Raw genomic sequence first — 21,740 nt, forward strand, 5'->3', positions numbered from 1 at the left:
GGTAAAAACATCAAATACCATGTCTTGAAAGTTAAACTTTCAGATTTAGACAAAGGTGGGATGGTAAAGTGTGTGGGACAGTGAACAAAAAGCAAGAGAGAGAGAGAGAGAGAGAGAGAGAGAGAGAGAGAGAGAAAGATCACCTCACGCCTGGGCCCATTGCTCCTCAATTACTCTAATGTGACTCATATGGCCGAGGTATTCTGACAGAGAGCGATAAAGAACCCTTGCACTTGCCTTGCTCTTTGATATCACTCTTTGCTCTGTGCCAGATCCAGACGTGATGGTTTACGTTCCCCCCTTGAGTCCAGTTTGAGCTTGTTAAAGGAGAAGTGCAGCGAAGACCACACGTTTCAATCTCCCTCCACGCTTCTCCTGCAGCGGCATGCTCCTCTCTTAACCTTAAGATGATGTCACCAACACAGAAAAGCATGGAAATAAATGTACAGATGCTTTATGGCTTTTCACAATAACCCTTGTTAAAGGTGATTGGTAAATGAGGAGTCTATGGATGTGTGTGTTGAGCAACGAAGTCCACAGCAATCATTCAGTGCTCGATCCTTACATATATAGCTTTCTGGCGAATCTACGCCATTCAATGTTATTTTAAACACTTTTTTTTTTTTGGAGGGGAGAGGACAGGAAATAATGGGGGGGAGGGGGGTCACTAACTCTTGCACCAAGCCTACAGACAACAAACCACTAAGCCACGCCTCCAATATCAGAAATATTAAAGGGGGCATATCATGAAAATCTGACTATTTCCGTGTTTAAGTGCATAATCGGGTGCATCTACCAAACCAGAAAACGTGAAAAGTGACAACCCAGTAACTTTGTTTTGGTAAGCCTTTCTCTGCAAGCATGTACAAAAATAAGCCCATCAGATTTCGCTCCCCTTCTGACATAGGAAGGGGATCTTATTATAATATTACTGCCCCTTAATCTGCACGTTTCCACCCACTGCGCCACTATTTGGTTTTCGCAGGCGGCAACAGTGTAACCAGTTCTAATGCAATGGCAAAAGTTCGAGCGAAGCATACAAACTGTTCTGTCTTATAAAAAAAAGGGAACTGTGTCAACTTATGTAAAAGTTAAACATAACAGGTGTTGTGCCGAATTTCAACCCCCTGCCAAATTATTACCCCCCTCGTTGAAGTCAGTACCTGATTGCCTAATCCTAACCCCACCCCTAATCCTAACCCCTCCCCCACAACTAATCCTAAACCTACCAATACCATAGACAGTATAAGAAGTGGACAGAGTCATCTCATTGGAAGTCAATTGAGACAAGTGAAGCCCATTTTTAGCGATTTTTTAGCACTTCCGTTCCTGACGCGCAGACTCAAACCGACTCAAACTAAGCTTGATGACGTGAGCAACCTGTCTGACAGATGTAAATATTCTAGTAGCTGTGCGTGCAAACTGCCAACGTTAATCTTGCAGAGACGGCGAGCTTGAGCAAAGAGTTCTTTGGCGTGAGTGAGCAGGAGTAAGTATTCTGATTAGTTATTCCCTTGACGTACCCCCGATTGCCTGCGAGCTTCTCCTCCTGTCTGTACGGTAATCTCTCTACTGTGCGACAGAGAGTCTAGTGGTTATGACGCAATCGTTAGCCTGTTTTTACAAAAACTGTTTCTACGGGGCCATAATGTAACATAGAAGGTAATGGAGCCCTTTATACATTGTCGTGTTTCTTTAGAAATAAATAATGGACAAATGGAGTCTTTAAACGCCTCAGATGTAAAGTTATTCGCTGTCAAAGTGACGCCAAAATGAATGGGAGTCAATGGAAATGCTAACACAAGTGAAGTTCTGCTACAAAATGGCGGCACGTGGCCGGCTTCAACTTCCGGTCGATATATTACCCGCCTGACCAATACTAGGGGGGTAATTATTTGGCGGGGGTCGAAATTCGGCACAACACCGGAGTATCAGAAGCTCCTAGCACCAATAGAGACCTACTAGTACCATTACAGTTTCCATTAAAACCAATACAGACAAATAGACAAAAAATGCCACCAATAGAAAAAAGTAAATTACCAATAGAGACCCACTAGGACCATTACAGTTTCCATTAAAACCAATACAGTTTCCAATACAACCATTAAAACCATTAGCAATTCTGTAATGGTTTCTATTGTTTTTTTCAGCAGGGCTGTAAAGGATCGGCCCTCTTCTCTTTTGCATTTAAAGGGACACAAAGGGTATTTTGAGCTGAAATTTCACAAACACATTCTGGGGACACCATAGATTTATATTACATCTTGTGAAAAGGGGCATAATATGTGACATTTAGCCAGGGTCATGCAATAAAGTTTAACCCTTCAATGCATGACTGTTTTGCCAATCATTATTACATTCGGGTTTTTAGTGACCCGGATCTATATCTAACACAGATGGATCTCTACCTGTCGCAATAATATAAAACTCTCCTGATATTAGAGTAACAATTAAAAAATTATAAAATAAAGCATATTTTGTTACCTTTTGGAGCTTGGAAGGTTCAGTTTGAGCAGATGTTTTATACCATCATCACTGTCCTCTTCAGCTCATTTCCCAGTACATTCAGCATCTGGCTCAAATTCACAATCTCAAACATATTCTCAAAACTATCATTTTCAACATCTTCAATATCAATATTTTGATCGCTGACAGCTTCTTCACCAGATCCACCTTCAAGTGACATTGACACTAGCGAGTTCAGTACTTGCTCTGCAGTAAATCGCTGAGCCATTTCAAGTTTTGCTGATGATATTTCCTATTCTTTTGTTTTCTGCCTCTGGTAAACTATGTGTGAAACGTCACTTGTCTGGTACATCATTGTGTACCAGACATCGCCACCCTGTGGAATAAAGGTGAATGGCACTTATTCAGTCATCAAAGATTCAGTTATTGTTGTGCAGAAAAAATATAGGCCTCCTTACACTGTTACACGCCTTGGGTCATTATTAGCAACCCTATATCATTTTCACAAAAATTTAATGGAAAAAAACCTGGCATCCTTTTATAATTGTATTATTTTGTCTTGTTATATTGTTTATAATGAATAGATTGAGGAACATTAAGAATGTCTAACTTTTAATGAGGAGGACGGTATGACATCCAGGGTCACTATAAAGACCCGAGGTATGCATTTAAGGGTTAAAGAGGTTTTCCACATTGTTTTTGTATGTATATAAAAAGTATAAAAATATCTATCTTTATTTTTTATTTATCATACACATGTTGGGATTCGGGGTTATATCAAAACTCTCCATTCTCCATAGAGATAGTAATTTTTATACTGTAAAAACGTAACAATCTATCCTCTGGAGCCTGGACTTAACCATTGCAGGAAACTTTCTGCATTTTTACATAAAAATAATAATAAATTAGTATTACATACTGTTTTCATCATGGGGACCAAAATGTTCTATTTTAAAAATGCTGTTCTTTTGAACTTTCTGTTCATGAAAGAATCCTGAAAAATGTATTTAAAAATGTATTGTGGTTTGCAAAAAACAACAACACTTTTTTCAACATTGATAATAATAAACCTTTCTTGAGCACAAAATTATTTCTGAAGGATCATGTGACACTAAAGACTGGAGTAATGGCTACTAAAAATTCAGATTTACCATCACAGTAATACATTATATTTTAAAATATATCTCAATAGAAAACTTTTATTTTAAGTAATAATAATATTTGACAACATTCCTGTTTTTACTGTAGTTTTGATCAAATAAATGCATCCTGGATGAGCACAGGAGACTTGATAAAAAATATTTTAATATATTTTAATAATGTATTAGTAAAAGATCAAATTAACATTAAGATTAATAAATGCCTTAGATGTATTTTTAAACGTTAGTTTATGTTAACTTATGTAGTTTCATTAACTATTAACAAATGGAACCTTATTGTAAAGTATTACAAAAAAATCTCACCGACCTCAAACTTTTGTCTTTTGAACAGTATATATAATCTTAAAAATCATGGGGCATTGTGGAAAGATCTGATATCACACACACACAAAAAAAAAATAAAAAAAAATAATATATATATATATATATACTGAATGAAAATGACTACACCAACAGAAGTACTTTTTTAGGGTCAGGTCAGGTAGAAATAGCTCTTTATCTGCACACTTTTGACATCTTTAGACTGTGCACACCTGTAATTTGAAAGAGGAGTTAGGCCAAGTTTATTTTACAGACATTAGCCGCATCCAAACAGTGCATTGATTTTATGATACACATCCGATTGCATGTTTCATGAGAACCCACAAACTTGGCCCGACTACTATAGCGCTATACACTACAAGAAGAGCTACACAATCGTGTCCACAAGCGTTTGTCATGTATGAATGTCTAATGCATATACATGGAGAGTTCAGCCTGTGTTTTATCAACGGTTTAAACTCTGTAAATTTCATTATGTGTAGGTTCCTCCTCAGAGACCCGGTCCATCCGAAGGCATGAAAGACCCATCACGGGATTCCAGCTTATTCTCATGGACAAGTTTCCATGTATTCGCCTATGTCTTACTTTGTGTGTGAGTGTCTGTGAAAAGAAAAGAGAGACTAACAAGGTTGAGTCCACGTGCCCAGCGATGGATGGCTCCCTCTGCTCTTCTCTACATTGGAAGCAGATGACTATATCAGCGGCCTACAAAAACACAGTCCTGTCCGTTCATGCACACCGAGCCATGGTCTGACAAACCTCTCATCTCTTTCTCTCTCCATCTTCTATAAAATAGAGAAATATAGAAAGACATAGAGAGAACAAGAAACAGAAACATACCAATTTATCATAATGAATGTGCTCATTGATCAACTAGACCTATATACATATATATATAAGGAGTTTGTTTTCTAATTACAAGCATAAAGATAAATAGACTAGCCGAGAATAGTTCGCCTCTATATTTCATGCCAAACCATTCCCTTCAAACACACATGGATTAATCACACTAAAGGCTCTGACCAATGAGAGAACCAGTCCTTTTCATTTTACAGTGCGGTCTCAGGATATTATTATTATTTTCCCTATCATAAAGCCATAGCGCGGCTGAAAGTAAAACCATGTGAGGTGGTTGTTTGAAGAGGGAGTGATGCTGTGGGTTGGAGTTGTGGTTCTGAGAAAGACCCCATATTCAGCCCCATCTGGAGGTGAGGGTCCACGGCGAAGTGACTGTGGACTGGATTTTCATTGCACTTATTTAATTGCAATAAGAGCGTTATATTTTCACCATAGAGTAAGAAAAAAAAAGTTGTTATGGGACCACTGACATAACAATGAGTACATTAAGTTATGATGACCACCTATTACTCATCATCACTAGTACTCTGCAACAGTGTGAACAACACTGATACATAACCAAACATAATAGAGAAAATGTAAGATTCTTAAAGGTACAGAAGCAAACCGTTGCTGCTGGGCAAAAACCTTGTATCTCCATTTTTCATCGTTTTCATTTATTTTCATGAATCATTACTATTGGTCAGCCTTCACATGTTTCTGTGGGTCTTGAAAAAACTTAACCGATGAAAAGTATTAAAAAGAGCTTTTGACTAAACCTCTTAACTCCATTGGCTCCTCAAACCTCATAACTCCACACGCCTTTATCGTGAATGAACTGTCGCGCGCAGTTTGGACTGTCTCTTCTTGTTTGTGGTCCAAAAGTAAATAATAAAGAACTGTTTGTTTGAACAAGTACAGGGTTTTCTTTACTCAAGAAACACTATATAATATAAAGACTACTGTTTTATGTATTTGAGGAACGGAGAAGAATGCCTTAGTCTAAGCATTTGTCATCGAGTCTTAGCCAATACTGTCTTAAAAAGCCTGTGTGAAGCGCTTTGCCTTTAATAACTTGAGATTTGGGCGAAATTACGAGAATACAGAAAAAACTGGTAAACAGTAAACTTATAACCTGGAAGTTGATGAAAATGTAATGTGATGCACTTGCGTCCTCAGATCCGGCTGTTCTAATGACGGACAAAACAAGCAGGTCCGAAATTCGCGGGTCAAAACCCTCTTAACTCCATTTGAGCTTAATTTTGATAATATGTTAATAATATAATAACACAGGTAAGTGTCTGACTATATATAAAGCCATAATATCAGCTTTGACAACGCAGTGTTTAATTATATATATATATATATATATATATATATATATATATATATATATATATATAAAAAACAAATACAGTGTTTTTTTCCATTTCTTGAAAAGTAGTGTTTTTGGAGATACAGATTTCTGCCCATCAGCGATGAAATATAGCCTGATAAATTCTACAGGTCATAGGGAGGGTTAAAAAAGGTTATGATAAACTAAATCACAACTGTTTTCGGTACCAAGCACCTTTACTAACATAGTGGATAAAAATATAGGGATGCATAATCAATAAAAAGCCAATAAAAAAATTATATTCCATCATGTATAACGTTTAAAATAAGACTAAAAACGAATAGTTTTTAATGCCACAAGTCACAACATTATATTGTACAGTATGAAAATGGATATCAATTTTGATATTCGCTAAAGATTACATTTAACGGTGCTATTAGTGTTTTTAAAGATTAACTTTGAGTGAGCGCAATAGCTGACGCTGAAGGAAATGTAAAATGTATAAATACATGAGCAATTAAATACCATATGTTAATAACAATATACTAATAAGGATTACTAATAATATACACAAAAAGAAACCCCACTACATTATAGTGAGCTGTGGTAAACCTCCAAGTAGGCGCTGTCACGTATGCTCTCCATCTTCCCATCCTCACCAGTCCAGTCATCCAGTCAGAAACTAGACTTCCCAGCTTCCCTCCTGTCCCTCACCTGCCCCTCATCAGGACCTGAATAAAAGCACACACCTCACAGTCCCTCTTTGTCGGGTCTCCAATATGACTGTATTACTACTTACCAGTGAAATCTCCTTGTGATATTGTAGCGAACTCCTGGAAGCTAATGTTTGGAACATTACACTCACCTGTCTACTCACCCTACTCCGCCAAGAGGTGTGTGCTCTCTCGACTCTTCACGCTCCAGTCACCACCAGTCCCCCGTTACCCTGGTAAAAAGGAAAGAGAACCTGTTAGTCAGTATTCATCTGCTCATTATACTGTCTGCTTCATTACTCGCCTGCTTAACTGTGCATATCAGCTCTGTCAATGAATACCTGTTTGGGTTGAACTAACTCTCTCTGTCTCTGAATCTGGTATTCCCTGACAGAGAGATTTTGAGCCATTCCTCTTCCAGAACAGTGGTCAGGTCACAATGTGATGCTGGTGGAGGAAAACATTTTCTGACTTGCTCCTCTAAAACACCCCAAAGTGGCTCAATAATATTCAGATCTGGTGAATGTGCAGGCCATGGGAGGTGTTCAACTTCACTTTCATGTTCAACAAACCATTCTGTCACATGTTTTACTATGTGTATTAGTGCATTATCATGCTGATACATGGCACCACCTTCAGGGTACAATGTTTGAACTATTAGGTTCACATGGTCCTCCAGAATGGTTCAGTAGTCCTTGGAAGTGATGCGCCCATCAAGCACAGTAGAGAATACAACCAGGGGTGCGTTTCCCGTACAACGACATAACTCGCTGCTTCACTACCATTGTATGATGCATCGTTGAAGAAATCATCCAGCTACTCACGACTGTTTCCCAAAACCATACTGTCGCAAATTGGTCGTTCAACCACGCTGGTTAATGATGTCATGCACGTGGTGGAGTAATAACTACTTTTAAAGGGATAGTTCACTTTGAAATTAAATTTTGGTATGTTTTAGCTTACCTCAAGGGCATCCAAGATGTAGGTGTCTTTTTTTCCGCAGTAGTTTCAATTTTGATATTTTTAGGTCAAACCGTTCTTGTCTGTCAGTCATATAATGCAGGTCGATGGTCACTTGTCTCAAACAGCATGCACAGAGTCCAAATTAAAACAATTCCCCGTCGTCCAAATTAAACAATTCCCCATCGTAAGTACACATTGATGGCCTAAGACACGAAACGAGCGGTTTGTGTGAGAAAACGAACAGTTTTTATATCATTTTTACCTCTTGAACTCAGCCACGTCCAAGTGATCTGAGAGCGCGGGCGGGTATAGATATATACAATAGATGTCGCCTTGGCTACGGTTTCGCCGAAATTTAATTTCAAAGTGAACTATCCCTTTAATGAATCTGTTTGAGATCAAATTAATGCTAGATGTTTTGGTATAAATGACTGACATGGCATCTGAGGACTATTTCTCATTTTTCCTCAGTTATTTTGCTTTATTTCCAGATTCAATCATAGACTCATTCTTGCGTATTATAGCACTTTCGCACATGCACACTTCAAAAACAGTGCTTTAAATCTCTTGACGAGCTAAAAGACATAAATTACATTTGTATGTATTCTAAATAAAAGACAGAGGTTGTACTGAATGTCAGCTTGCTTATTTTGCTCAAGATAAGGATTTATTGAGTACACATGTCATGCAAACAAAGAACTATGATTCTAACCACAGGTCGAGAGCTGTCGTTCCAACCACACAACTTTGCAATGCTGTTTGCGAATGTTCATTGGAACTATGGTTTCGGGAAACACAGACTTGTTGAACTACGCTGATAACGGCGGAGCTTGCGATCATAGTTGGCTAACAATGCTTTTTGGAAACGCACCCCAGCATGGTTCAGTAGTCCTTGGAAGTGATGCGCACATCATGCACAGAATACTGTGATATTGCCCAAACCATCATTGATCCTCCCCCGTGCTTCACTCTGGGCAGCAACTGTCTGGTTGTTAAGGCTCTTTGTGGCTCATCCACACCGTAACTCCCACGGATGTGAGAAAGACAGTGAAGGTGGACTCATCAGAGAACAATACATGTTTCACATTGTCCACAGCCCAAGACTTCCTCTGCTGGCACCATTGAAATCAACGTTTGACATTGGCACGGTTGACCAAAGGTTTGGCTATGGCAGCCCGACCATGAGTATTGACCCCATGGAGCTCCTGATGAACAGTTTTAGTGGAAACAGGGGAGTCGAGGTGCACATTTAATTCTGCAGTGATTTTGGCAGCTGTGGCTTTGTTTTTTGGATACAATCCATGTTAGTACCTGGACATCCCCTTCAGACAGCTTCCTCTTGCGTCGACAGTTACTCCTGTTGGAGTCCTTCGTGGAGGTACGCCGACATTACCCTGGACACCGTGGCTCTCGATACACCACAAAGACTTGCTGTCCTGGGGCCTACACTATGATGGTAATTGAACAATTGCAGGTTTACTGGATTAGTTTCAAGTTGACAAAACCAACCCATTTTGTTTGTACCATGATGCTGATCATCAACTTGTGTCAACTCAGGCTAAGATAAAAATACTTCTATTAATATTATAGAGATCCTTTGAATACTTATGTCGAACAGCGTGGTCTTCGAGTCAAAATGCTTGATAACCACTGCTCCAGATTGTGTTTACCTGACATGTCTTGGTTAGTGGATGAGTTGACTGGGAAACTAAACCCCGGCCTAGTCCCACACTAAAATGCATGTTTGAGTTGTCTTAACTGAAAGCGACTTGCACTGACAAATCTTAGAATATATCAGTGCGATTGTTTGTCTTAACATAACTGTCACCAGTAATGTTTTTAATTTTTTTTATGCACATTTAAAAAGCTACTTAAATGTCCTAATTGAACTAAGACCTAATCCTGGCTTAAACTAAGCCCTGTCTATGAAACCAGGCCTATATGTTCTATCTGCTTAATGAGTGTTAAGTTGACAGGAAGGACAGCCATGAGACTGTCCTGTCTCCACAGCTCATGATGCCTAAACGGGCCAGTGAGACAGAACCTGTGCCTGTGTGTCTCCTGTTGCTGCTGTGTGTTACTAAAATCATCAACACACCAGTGACTCTGACACCCACACACTCTAGAAACCCCTATTAGTTTGTCTGGGGAAAAGAGCAAGAGTGACAAGAACAAAGACAGCCAAAATGTGAAGCGTCTGCGAGAGCTAAAAGTCATTAACACGCTTTTTTTCTGTAAAATTAAACACAAACGAGGGGATCTCTGGGATTAATGGAGGTTGATGTGCTGTAATGTTTTGCCAAGGGATGTCAGGATCCTTGTTAAACTGTTCTATTTTTTAGATGACTGTTATTGCAAACTACTGTATTTCATATGTCAGGCTTTACAGTGTAAGGCTCATAAGAGTGGGGTTAGGTGTGTCTCTTTACTGAATATTTTCTCAGGGTGGACAATTGGAAAAAAAGAAAAAGAAAAAAATAACACAATAAGATAAAAGCATCCTCCACATAGTTAAAAACAATTATGTCTCACTGAGTATGTTGTGGTGCAAGTACAAATGAAAATACATTCTAAAATGAGTTTAATGCAACTTTATTTTTGTTTTGTTTTCAAAGAACTGAATAAAACAACATTCATGGTAAGACATTCCTATTTGTGTACATTTAGACTAGTTACTGTTTTTTAAAAATCAAAATAATAATAAAAAATGACCATTTTAAAACAACAAAACCACACCATCTGTTTTAAAAAAAATAAAAACTGTATTTTAGCCTGCCTTTAACCAGCCTGCCTTTCATTTGAAACAGTATATTCAATAATAATAAAAAAAAATGCTGGATGTACTTGATTTTTAGCCATTTGACCATGTAAAATCTTTATATGGCACGGAGGTGAGAAGTTTTGCATAATGCGCATGACGCCACCGTTTCCACATATTCACATTTTTGTAGTTAACACGGAGATGATAAATTGTATCATTTTCAAAAACTTGAACTTTGAAAGCCGTTTTCAAAAGCGCTGTTGACATGTAAATTTTCAGTTTTTAGTTAAAAATGGTGTCGTGTAAACGGCCCTTAAGTCTGCATAAACTCTGATCTTTGGATTGCTAAATGAAATAAAATGAGGGCTTCACTACACTGTTTGCTTCTTTATACCAGTGTTACAGGTGAATCTTCACTCTCTAGAGTCACTGGATTTATGGGAAGGCTGCAGCGCTGTGTTCATTGTTGAAACAATAGTTGTACTGTAAAAAAAAAAACAGAAAAAATATAATTATGACTTTGACAATTCAACAGCAAAAAAACAATGTCGACAATGCTATTAACAATGATATTTGTGTGTGTTGCATTGTATTGCAACTCTCTTCTAGACTGAATACAGCATAAAATTCACCATTGCATAATTTCATCTAATAGCAACCATAACACAATTTGTTTTATTGCCCCTCTTACAGATCAAATTGGTATTTGCCCAGTAAATGCTGCTGAATGGCGCCCCCTTTAGTACATGACCAAAAACACAGCCACTGAATTATGAAGGCAAACTAATGAACTGCTTTCCACAAAACACAATATCTCATGACTTATCACTCATTTAAGCCTTTTCCTTCCCTCATAAATAAATGTATTACATCTAAATGCCCTGACATTATGTCCAAATTCAGTGCAAGGAGTAGTCTGTTACATGTATATCTTTAAGACTAGGCAAAACTCAAATAAAGACATATCATAAAGGATTATGTTATGCACAGAGAAATCATGTGTTCACAATTAAAAATAAAGAATTTACAGAATCACTTACCCCTGCTTTTATCTTCAGTTACATTTTGAATAAATAATTTATATAAATTAATAATTATAGCCTATTATAATTACTGTATAGCCTGTTGTGTAAATAATTAGCCTGTTTTTTCAAAAAAACAAAAAACAAACATAATTATTTATAGTGACTAAAATAGGAGGATTGGGATTTACATCATATAGAAGTACATTATAATCATATCTATAGTAATCACATCTAAAAAATAAAATAAAGACAGAATTACTTTCTTCCTTTAACGTTTTTTTTTTTAAATGGAAAATAAATATGATTAAAGATAAGGTTTGCTTTTAAGCTTCATAAAATGCCCTTGTAAGGTGTTATGCTGAATCGCAGCACTAGGTGATGCTGGAGGATCACACAACGACACTGTTCTTCCTTTCAGAAATCTCTCTTTCTCTCCCTTTCATCTACCTGAAGCAAAACCGCAAGTTCCACCAACATGTCACACGTCACACGCCGCTTAGTTATACTAAAAAGTCACACACAACACCTGAGTAATAAATAAGCAAGTACGTGTGTGTATGTGCGCGCATGTATAAATGATGGATGGATAGGAATAGGCTGTTATCACAGAGTGCATGAATCACTGCCTGCCATTTTTACACAGGCCCGTGACAGGACAGTGACATGCGGAACATGGGCGGCAGCCTCCGAGATGAGCAGATCTTCATTTCCTGTTCCTGCTCAGAGCAGGTGAAAATATGTGACATGTTGTCTTCATTAATTCCCCCTTCATTTGAATTTCTCCCCGCCTGGGTGTCCTATCAGTCTCTTTCTCCCTCACATGACCATATGTACAGTCACACACACACTCACACGTCCATTATAGCATGTTATAGGTCTGGTTTAAAGCCATGCAAGACATCACATATTGTGCATCTTTATATTCCATGTTTTATCGTATATTCTAGGTAGCTGAAAACACGCGTGCACACACACACACACACACACACACACACATCCTGAATCATTAGCCTCCCTTCAATAACATTTTTCAGCTGTGCAAACTACATAAAGACGTCAGCTCAAATCACTAACTAATTAACACTTAAAAAGACACAAATTAGATATGCGTGGCTAAAAGCAATTATAATCTCTACGAGTTTTGCAAATCATTTGGGAAATGAAAAGAATGCGTAATTGCTGGAACCAACATCTTCAAAAAAAAAAAAAAAATGGCTCAAGTGATGCTTGTTAGGGAGCGGTCTTATCGACGGACCCGATTGTGATTACGACGCTTTTCCGCAATTACATGTGCATATGTTTAATGTCACAAAATGCCTCTTTTTAATGAATGTGTTTTTAATAGAATTAGCAATCAGTCAATTACGATGTGCATCAAGGCCCCGAGCAGAGAAGTTATCATCCAGAGACTAATGAAAGAATACGTGCAGATTCATACTGGAAATATGTATTCAGCTCCTGGTCTATAAATGCAACTGATTTATATTATACGCTCACTTAAAACTACAACTTTTGCAACACTTTACATGACAGAATCCATGTTATACTCATTACTTATTTCTAAAAAGAATTACCGCAGTAATGACAATTACAATATGTGATAACAAATAGCACTACAAAATTATTACATTACCATAGATATTATTTAGTAATAGATCAGTACTGGCAGAGAACTATACAATAAAAAATTCAAATACCAAAAAATAAATAAATTGTGTCACTTCATTGCAGCTGCCTACTCTATAAACAATTATTAACATAATTATCTTTATTTTTGGAGCCCAATTACACCACATACTGAAGAGGAAATAAATAGAAAAATTATGTATTATGTTTTATACATCAACAGGAAATCAATAAGAACATTACCTAAATATTTCATTTAAAAATGTAATAATAATTACTGATAATATTTATAATTTATCATTTTTGAAGCTGACTTGCACCACATACCAAAGAAGAAATCAATAGGAGAATGACCTAATAATATATATTAATATCATAATATATATTTTTAATATATATATATTTTTTAATATATATATATATATATATATATATATGAATGAATGAGGTGTATATATATATATAAATATATATATATATATATATATATATATATATATATATTTAAACACACATTTGTGTGTGGGTGTACAGTGTGTGTATATTATTTTTTTTAGGAAATTCTCCTATTGATTTCTTCTTTGTGGTGTAAGTCAGCTACAAAAATGATAAATTTAAAATTATAAATTATATATATATTATATATATATAATATATTATCTATAACTGTGTAAGAAAATTAATAATAATAATATATTTCAGATTTTTTATTTATTTAATTTTAATTTAATTTTAATTTTAATTTGTTATGTCACAGGGTCATACACAAGCAATATACGACCAACAGTGACTGATTCAGAGCAAGAGCATCCCGGCTTGCATTTTTGACAGGGTGGCAGGGAAACTGCGTTCCAGGTCGAAGATGCGGCTGAAGAACAATAGCTGTGGATGCTCTCACACTGATTCTAATTATCAGGGCAGTCGCCGTCAGCCCTCGCTTCTCCATTAATCTTGTGCTGTCGCGCACCTCACTAAACCCAGTGCTGTTACACTATCTCTGCTTTACTTCATCTGCTGTAATTAATGAATCCCCCCTCCTCGTGTGGGTCTGCTGCTTCTAATCACAGCCTGCTTCGCCATGGAAAGTGTTGATGGGGAGGGGGGTCAATGCGATAGTAAATATGTATAACTAAACAAAGAGAAACTGCCATTTTAAAACAAAATCCTGTTGTTTTCACATAATTTATTCTAGATATTCTGTAATGACTTGTAATGAAATGAAAGCCATTATCAGTCTTGCGAATCACCAAGTTCATTTTCTTTGAACTGTCTATAAACTGACTTGCACTACTGCCTCCTTGCACTACATTCTTATGGCATTATTGCTGTAACTATAATCATTAATACTACTAAATTTTTTTACAATAATAATAATACTTATTTGTCACTTCATTGCAGCTGCCTATACGCTCTCAAAATTGTCATGCGATTTTTAGAGCTCACTTACACCGCATCAACAGGAAATCAAAAGTAAAATGACCTAAATATATTCATTTAAAAATGTAACAATAATTACTGATAATATTTCTCATTTCTCATTTTTTAAGCCGACTCACACCACATACCTAAAATGTAATAATAATAATAAAAATATTGCTAAATAATGATGATTGCAACAATGACTGAGAGCACAGTCATTTTACGTTACAACACAAATGTAATACAATATAAAACAATATGCGCATGTGCATGTACAGTATGTTAGCCATACTCTCAGGGCACCTAAGCATATTTGAACTTACTTCCTCCTCAATCTCTTGTGGCGATTTGATGGCAATGCTCAATAAATGGACTGGCTCTATCTGAAAAAAAATAAATAAAAATAAAATAACATATGAAAACAGACAGAGGAAACATTACGGTGGCACTCATGGTTAAGTAAGCATGATTAAGATCTTTAATCCTCTCGCTCTCATTCTCTCTCTGACAATAAGAGCAGAGCACTTGTGACAGGGGCCAAATGGCCCTCCGTGAGCCAGCTCTGTCTGTCTGCTCGTATTCATCAGCTGCAGATCCGTTACAGGGTTGGGCAGCATCTGGGTGGGATGGGGGGTCTAGCAAAAGTTTGGTTGCATAAGTAGCACAGTGACAGATTTGTTTGAGCATTCGGGATCAGCCCAACATCGCAAGACTGGCTCAACCACTGAAGCTCAACCTATCTGTCTCTGTCCAACCAATGAAAGTCAGGGGAAGGGTTTTGGAAATTTGTTTGAAAAACTATGATTATTATTTTCCTTTTAAAAAACTTACTTCATCTCTGGTTGTTGAGGTAGATTTTTTGGAGATCATAAAGGGTATATCATCCATAGCTGGAAAGAGAGAACAATATATAAGTGATAATGAAGTGGTTATTACTGAAAAACCGAACCTGGACTGGACAACTGCAGCTTATTACACCCAAAACTAAAATAACTAGACATCCCTGCAGAACAAAACCAGCCTAAGCTGGTTGGCTGGTTTAAGATGATCAAGCTGGTCTCCCAGCCTGACCAGCAAAGACCAGCCGTACCAAACCAGCCTGCTAAACCAGAAATGACCAGGCTGGAAGACCAGCTAAGACCAGCCAAACAGCTTATTATTTTATCAATTATTTTATCAGAGAAGAAAAAGACTGTAGAGACATGAAACTAGTACAGTGCAGGAAATTGTTTGCCAGGGACAATGGTCAAATACACATTTTACCCAGACAGCAATATAGTGTCGGCCCAGATCCGGCCCACATCTGGACCATGTGGAATCCAAGTGTACCAGATGTGGGCCAGATCTTGGCCGACACCATGTTGCTCTCTGGGTAACGTTCATTGTACAAAAATACTTGACAACTCCACTATGGACAAATTAAGAGAGCACTGTAATACAATTCAAAATAATAATAATGATAATAAAAATAAAACCAAACAAGTAATATTCCAAACAAACATCTGCAATATTCTGTACTGTTTTCTATGCTCTGAAAATGCATTTGACTTAATCTAATGGCCGCAAATAGCAGAAGACGGAAAGTTCCCGAATCCCCTCGGAAACTCGCTCAGACAAAGCGAGATGAAAGCCTTTTTTATCCTCCACTGTACCCACCCCCCCCACCCCCCCACTCGCTCTCCTCCCTCTTTCCCTGTTAATTACTCTTGATTATTCCTGATCCTGTCTTGTCAGGGAGACGTTCGACTCCAAAAACAAAGCCCCACTCGCACACGTCGAAAGAAAAAGGGGAAAGAGAGAGACAAAACATTCGCCGGATATCAATTTGCATGAAAATGAGCCAGAGTGTTCGGCTCTCGGAGAGAAAGCGAGAGCGGGAAAGAAAGAGAGAGGTGGATTGAAAGAGGACTTGCCAAGAGTGCGGTGGTATAATTAGCATTCTACCAAACAAACGAGCTTCAACAGAGCTATAATTAAGCAGGCCTGTAATTAAGTGTATGCCCTTTATCATAATGATCATGGTTAAAGCGCCTTTGATGGCTGCCAGTGGGTTATTAACGGCGTAACCCTGCGCCACACGGCGCCCACGCAAGAATCAGGGTGTCACGACTGTCAGGCTAAAGAGCGCCCCTTTGTTTATCAAATACATTAGAGCCCAAATTAACACAGGGTGACACGAGCGCACAATAGCTCCCATTGACTGAACTGAAGAAAATGTCCATCCCCTCAAAAAAAAAATCAGAAAGTGCCTGAGTTTGCTCATGGAAAACATATTGAGTATGGCAACTAACAGCAGAGCCATATATTTACAACAGCACATGGGATCTGCTGGCATGGAAGGAGGAAACCAGAGGACTTCTTCTCATAAGTTACCCGGAGGTCGACAGTGTAACATTTACTGCTAAAGGCAGGAAGAATATCTTAAACTGTCATACGGTTTCATTACTTTGGCAAAAGCTGAATGCTTCTTTGTCCCCAACTTTTCCACAGTTTGTCAATTTTTCTTAATAAATTACCTGAACACACATAGGATGTCTTGGGGAAAAGGTGAACATGTTATAAATGATGACAAAGTCCCCCAATCATGAGCTCAGTCCACCCTGGCAAAGGTTGGCACTGCATAATTCACAAACTATTTGTATTTGGGTAATGATGTGATGCTTTTTTTTTGTAGTCATTTATTCGAAAATACAATAAAATGCGATTCATACATACAATTATTTAAATACATCTCTTCTATGATGGGCACGTTTCATAATAAAATTAAATATTTATTTTTCGGAGGGGGGGGGGGGGGGGGGGGGGGGGGGTACTAATATCAGTTGGAATCAGTAAGGATTAGTAGTTTGGCATTATTTATTACAATTACAAAATAACAAAACAACTACACTACTTATTGAAATATGAATAAAGTTTGTCCACAAAATCAAAGTCATGTGATAAACCAAAAAATAAAAAACCTCATGTCAAAAACATTAGGACCTATGTTGGGTTTTTATGGGGAATTTCCATAGACATAATGATTTTTATACAGTAGAAACTATATATTATATCCCTTAACCCTAAACCTACCCATCACAGAACACTTTCAGCATTTTTATATTTTCAAAAAACATCACTTAGTATGATTTATAATAGGATTTTGTATACTGCCATCCTTGCATTACAACACAAACACGCGCGCACTCACACACACACACACACACACACACACAAACACACACACACACACACACACACAGACACACACACACACACACACACACACACACACACGCACACGCACACGCACAAGCACACGCACAAGCACACTTTAGTTGAAAAAAATATTTTAAACTTTTAATTGGCTACATCTGGAAATTGTAAAGTTTTTTTTTATGGTATAAAACAACATAAATACATGAATATATCTGAGAAATCCATTTTTTAAAAACAGATTTTACTGTGTTTTAAACTAGATTCTAAATAATAGACACAGTATATATATATATATATATATATATATACACACACACACACACACACACACACACACACACACACACACATATATATGTATATATATATATATATATATATATATATACACACACACACACACACACACACACACACACACACACACACACACACACATATATATACACACTGCCAACCATACATCCCACCCTAAGAAACCTAAAATCTTTAAAGCTAAAGGAGGGCCCGACTCATTCTGACTTATCATACAAGCTCTAAAATCAAGAGAATGATATACAAGGTTAAATTACTTCACCACAGCCATCAACGACCTACTCAAATAGCCCCTTCGGGCTTCCCTTATGGATATATTTTTAACATAGTTTTGGATACTACCTTTACGGCCATTAGACAGGCCTCTGGGAATGTATCACTCAGCTTTAGAATGGACTATTGAACAACAAAGCGCTTCAAGAGGTCATTTTACCAGCAGGGCTCGGGTAATTGAAAGGAGGATGATAACGACTTGTTTCGGTCCATAAAAACAAGTGAATAAACATGTGCTAAAGCATCACTGAACAACAGCGTGGGGGGAGAGAGCAAGGCTGGCGGGGACTGCATTTGAATCAACATATAGTCGCTAGGAAGGCTTTGATGAAACGAGAACGCGTCGGATGAATGAAGGTGGGACTTGAAGGCCGGAGCATTCCCTTTTATTGTTCAAGCATTGTGTTTTCAATCAGATCACACTTAGTATTCGCCCGCCATTCATACTGGGTGTCCCACACTAATACACACATAAATGCACACGCTTTTTGCACACGCTCATGGCCTGATGCTAAGATTTGGGGGCGATTGTGAGGAAAGAAAAATGGATGTGAGTTTGGGGTCATGTGGGGGAGGAGTGTTAAGGTAATGTTTGTCCAGACTCGACTGAAGTCGTAAAGGTAAAGTATGGTGCCTGGCAGATTCTACTCAAGTAGGTTAGACCACAGGCAGCCTGATATGTACGCTCCTCTGGAAGAGCATAACTGAGATTATAGAAGCAGCTTGAAATGTCTGTAGGTACTATAGCACCAAAATGCCAGTGTTCAGGAAATATACACCTATAAATGCAAAGTGTCGGGTGAGATCACATGATGGAACTTTGGATCTTTGTGCTCCAAGTAGTTGTAAAGCATTTCAAACAATTAACTTGCCCATCTAGCCACTTCATTTAATTTCCAGTAGGTACAACAGCAATCAAACCCATGACCTTGGATTTGCCCCATTACAAGCACAATGCTCTACTAGCTGTGACCAAAACACCTTGTGCAGGTCAAAAAGAGCTCATTGATCTTCACAAGGTTGATGGACACAGATGTGCAGTTCAATGATGCATGATATCTGTTTATTCAAAACAAATACTACAATAGGGATTTTCAGTCTGCCAATACTTGATATGCGATTAGACCTGGTCCACAGGTACCATCATTTCATTCATTGCTGATTAGAGTGGTGCGTTCAGCACTGGGATCGGTTAGAGTGAGTGAATGATGAGGGAGTGCTGAAGTGAGTATGAGTGTGGCTATGAGGATCATTGCCTTATTAATAGCAGTGTCAGGTGTTGTGAAAAATTTCGGCATTGTCATCCCCACAGCCCCCGAACCCTGACGGATGGTTGCTGCAGGCAGAGAAGACTTCCCTTACATGCTGCTATGAGCTCTAATCCTTCACACTTCCATTGTTGGATGCACTCTCACACAGGACTTCCGCCAGCCACGCTCGCCACACCGACTCGCACACACATCAGATTTATACGTAGGCTAATGCTAAAAGACTGACAGATGGAGGACTCGGTCAGCCAGTACAGCACAGTTCATGAAACAAAAAAATAATTTCTTCCCCAGAGGATGAGGGTGGGGGTGGCGGGGGTTCGCGAAAGGTGAGAAAGAGAAATTCAGTAAGTTTGAAATGATATATGGCGAAATAGCAACTCTGGTGGGGAGTGGAAAAGACCCTCCTAAAAAAAACTAACCCAACTACAATTTATACACTAGTTTTTAAAAGTTTGGGGTCAATAAGATTTTTTTGTTTAAAGAAATTAATACTTTTATTTAGCAAGGATGCATTAAATTGCTCAAAAGTGACAGTAAAGACATTTATGCTCCAAAAGCTGTTCTTTTCAAGTTTCTATCTATGAAAGAATCACGGTTTCCGCAAAAAACACTGCGGCAGATGCTGATGCTATGGGGACGTGCCCTCATGGAAACCAGTGTCTCAGGCACGTGTAGAAACACACCATACAATGGTTGATGCAGTGCGATGATGTCGCAAGGTGCGCCCCAGGGTGCCTGAGAACACATCATCAGCTTCTTTGTCTTCGGGAAGCCGCTTGTTTGAGTGCTGTGTGAAGATAGCAGTGTGTGAAGAAAGGATAGAAGGTAAGCAGAATAATGGCAAGAAGACAACTCAAGCGCTGTGTTCCTCTGTGCCTGCGTTTGCAGTGAAGAGAGTCAAGCCGCAGAGCCCATCGGCTCTAGCTCCACGTTTGCTGAGGCTACGATCAAGGGAATCTCATGCAGAACTTGTAGAGGGAGTTCCCCTCTCCTCTCCTGCTGGCTCCATTGACTTTGTGCCAGAAGCGAAAGCCCTCTCAGCGGTTTCTTCCATGGAAAGTGAGGACTCATTGCTTGTCTGTGATTCTGATATAATAGATGTGGTGTCAGTAGAAAAGGATATATTTAATAGATCTGTTTCTTGTTCAACACAGCAAACCGCTGCATACGGTGAGCTGGTAAAACTTATGACTCGTGCTACAGCCAGACTGAGTTTAAACTGGTCCGGCTCGAAGTGCGAGACTGCGGAAGGTCATTTAGGCCCTGTATCGTTTTGGTCAATTGGATCACAAGTAGACAAGGGAGACACATTCCCGTTTACAACTAGTGTTTTAATGCATCTTTTTTGTCCACTTTCAGACAGTTCTCTCATGATTTCTTTGAGGGGTGGGTCGATGGGCGGGTAAATGTATGGTGTTTTTCAGATCTTTCGATCCAATGGACAAAATTAACCCGCGCAGTTTACATATGAACGTGCCTGGAGACAACAGAAAAACATACAGAAAGCATCAGTTTTCAATTCTGCTCTGACAGTCGCAAGACCACACCGAACACTGTGAGTGTGTGTTAGAAATCAGGAATGGTGAGATAAAATTGTGCTTGGTTCAAACTAAACTTGGGTCTCCAACCAACAAAGTTTAAATCCTGGCTAGCAAGCTTCCTATAATGTTTATGAATTAAGTCAGTAAGCGGAGAGTAGGCGGTCTTTTGTGGCTGTTCGAACACATTCAACCACATGAGCGTCTACATTGAAAGCAATCCGGTCTAATGTGTTTTCGACTACCTCTGAAAGTTGACAAGCTCAAAATGTTGTAGACCCTGTTTACACCTGTATTTAGTATCGCCCACTTGTGATCTGATCAACCAAAATGCATCTCAATACCAGGTGTAAACAGGTTCTTAGATGAACGATATCTCCGGACTCATAAGTGTGCAGCTCCGGTGAGCCTTCCCCTTCTCCCAGACCTGCACAGCGTGTTGTCAGGTGTGTGGAGACATCCATACTCTGCCAACATGCTCCATTCAGCTTCAAGTTATTTGAATTTAGAGGGGCTGA

At 38.4% G+C, this 21,740-nt stretch overlaps 1 protein-coding gene and 1 long non-coding RNA gene across 4 annotated transcripts in view; both read right to left on the reverse strand.

Annotated features, from left to right (window-relative positions):
• Positions 1-2,161: 2,161 nt before the first annotated feature.
• Positions 2,162-7,744, reverse strand: LOC309512454. Of its 2 annotated transcripts, none has more exons than XR_014211032.1 (3): positions 6,986-7,744; positions 6,733-6,851; positions 2,162-4,732 (listed from the first exon to the last, which is right to left on the reverse strand). It is a non-coding gene; the product is annotated as an uncharacterized lncRNA (long non-coding RNA). The 2 variants fall into 2 exon arrangements; XR_014211033.1 differs by having other exon boundaries at positions 6,920-7,744.
• A 2,628-nt stretch (positions 7,745-10,372) lies between these two features.
• The window catches only part of mvb12bb (multivesicular body subunit 12Bb), a 53,068-nt gene continuing 41,700 nt past the window's right edge, over positions 10,373-21,740 (reverse strand). For both annotated transcript variants that reach the window (XM_082188053.1, XM_082188052.1), the window contains exons 8-10: positions 15,459-15,517; positions 14,951-15,010; positions 10,373-11,040 (exon numbers count right to left, since the gene is read on the reverse strand). In XM_082188053.1, coding sequence (XP_082044179.1) covers positions 10,993-11,040; positions 14,951-15,010; positions 15,459-15,517 — 167 coding nt within the window. In that variant the 3' untranslated portion in view covers positions 10,373-10,992. The remainder of the gene's footprint in view (positions 11,041-14,950; positions 15,011-15,458; positions 15,518-21,740) is intronic.

This window comes from Leuciscus leuciscus, assembly GCF_965113295.1.
Source record: "Leuciscus leuciscus genome assembly, chromosome: 13".
NCBI lineage: Eukaryota > Metazoa > Chordata > Actinopteri > Cypriniformes > Leuciscidae > Leuciscus > Leuciscus leuciscus.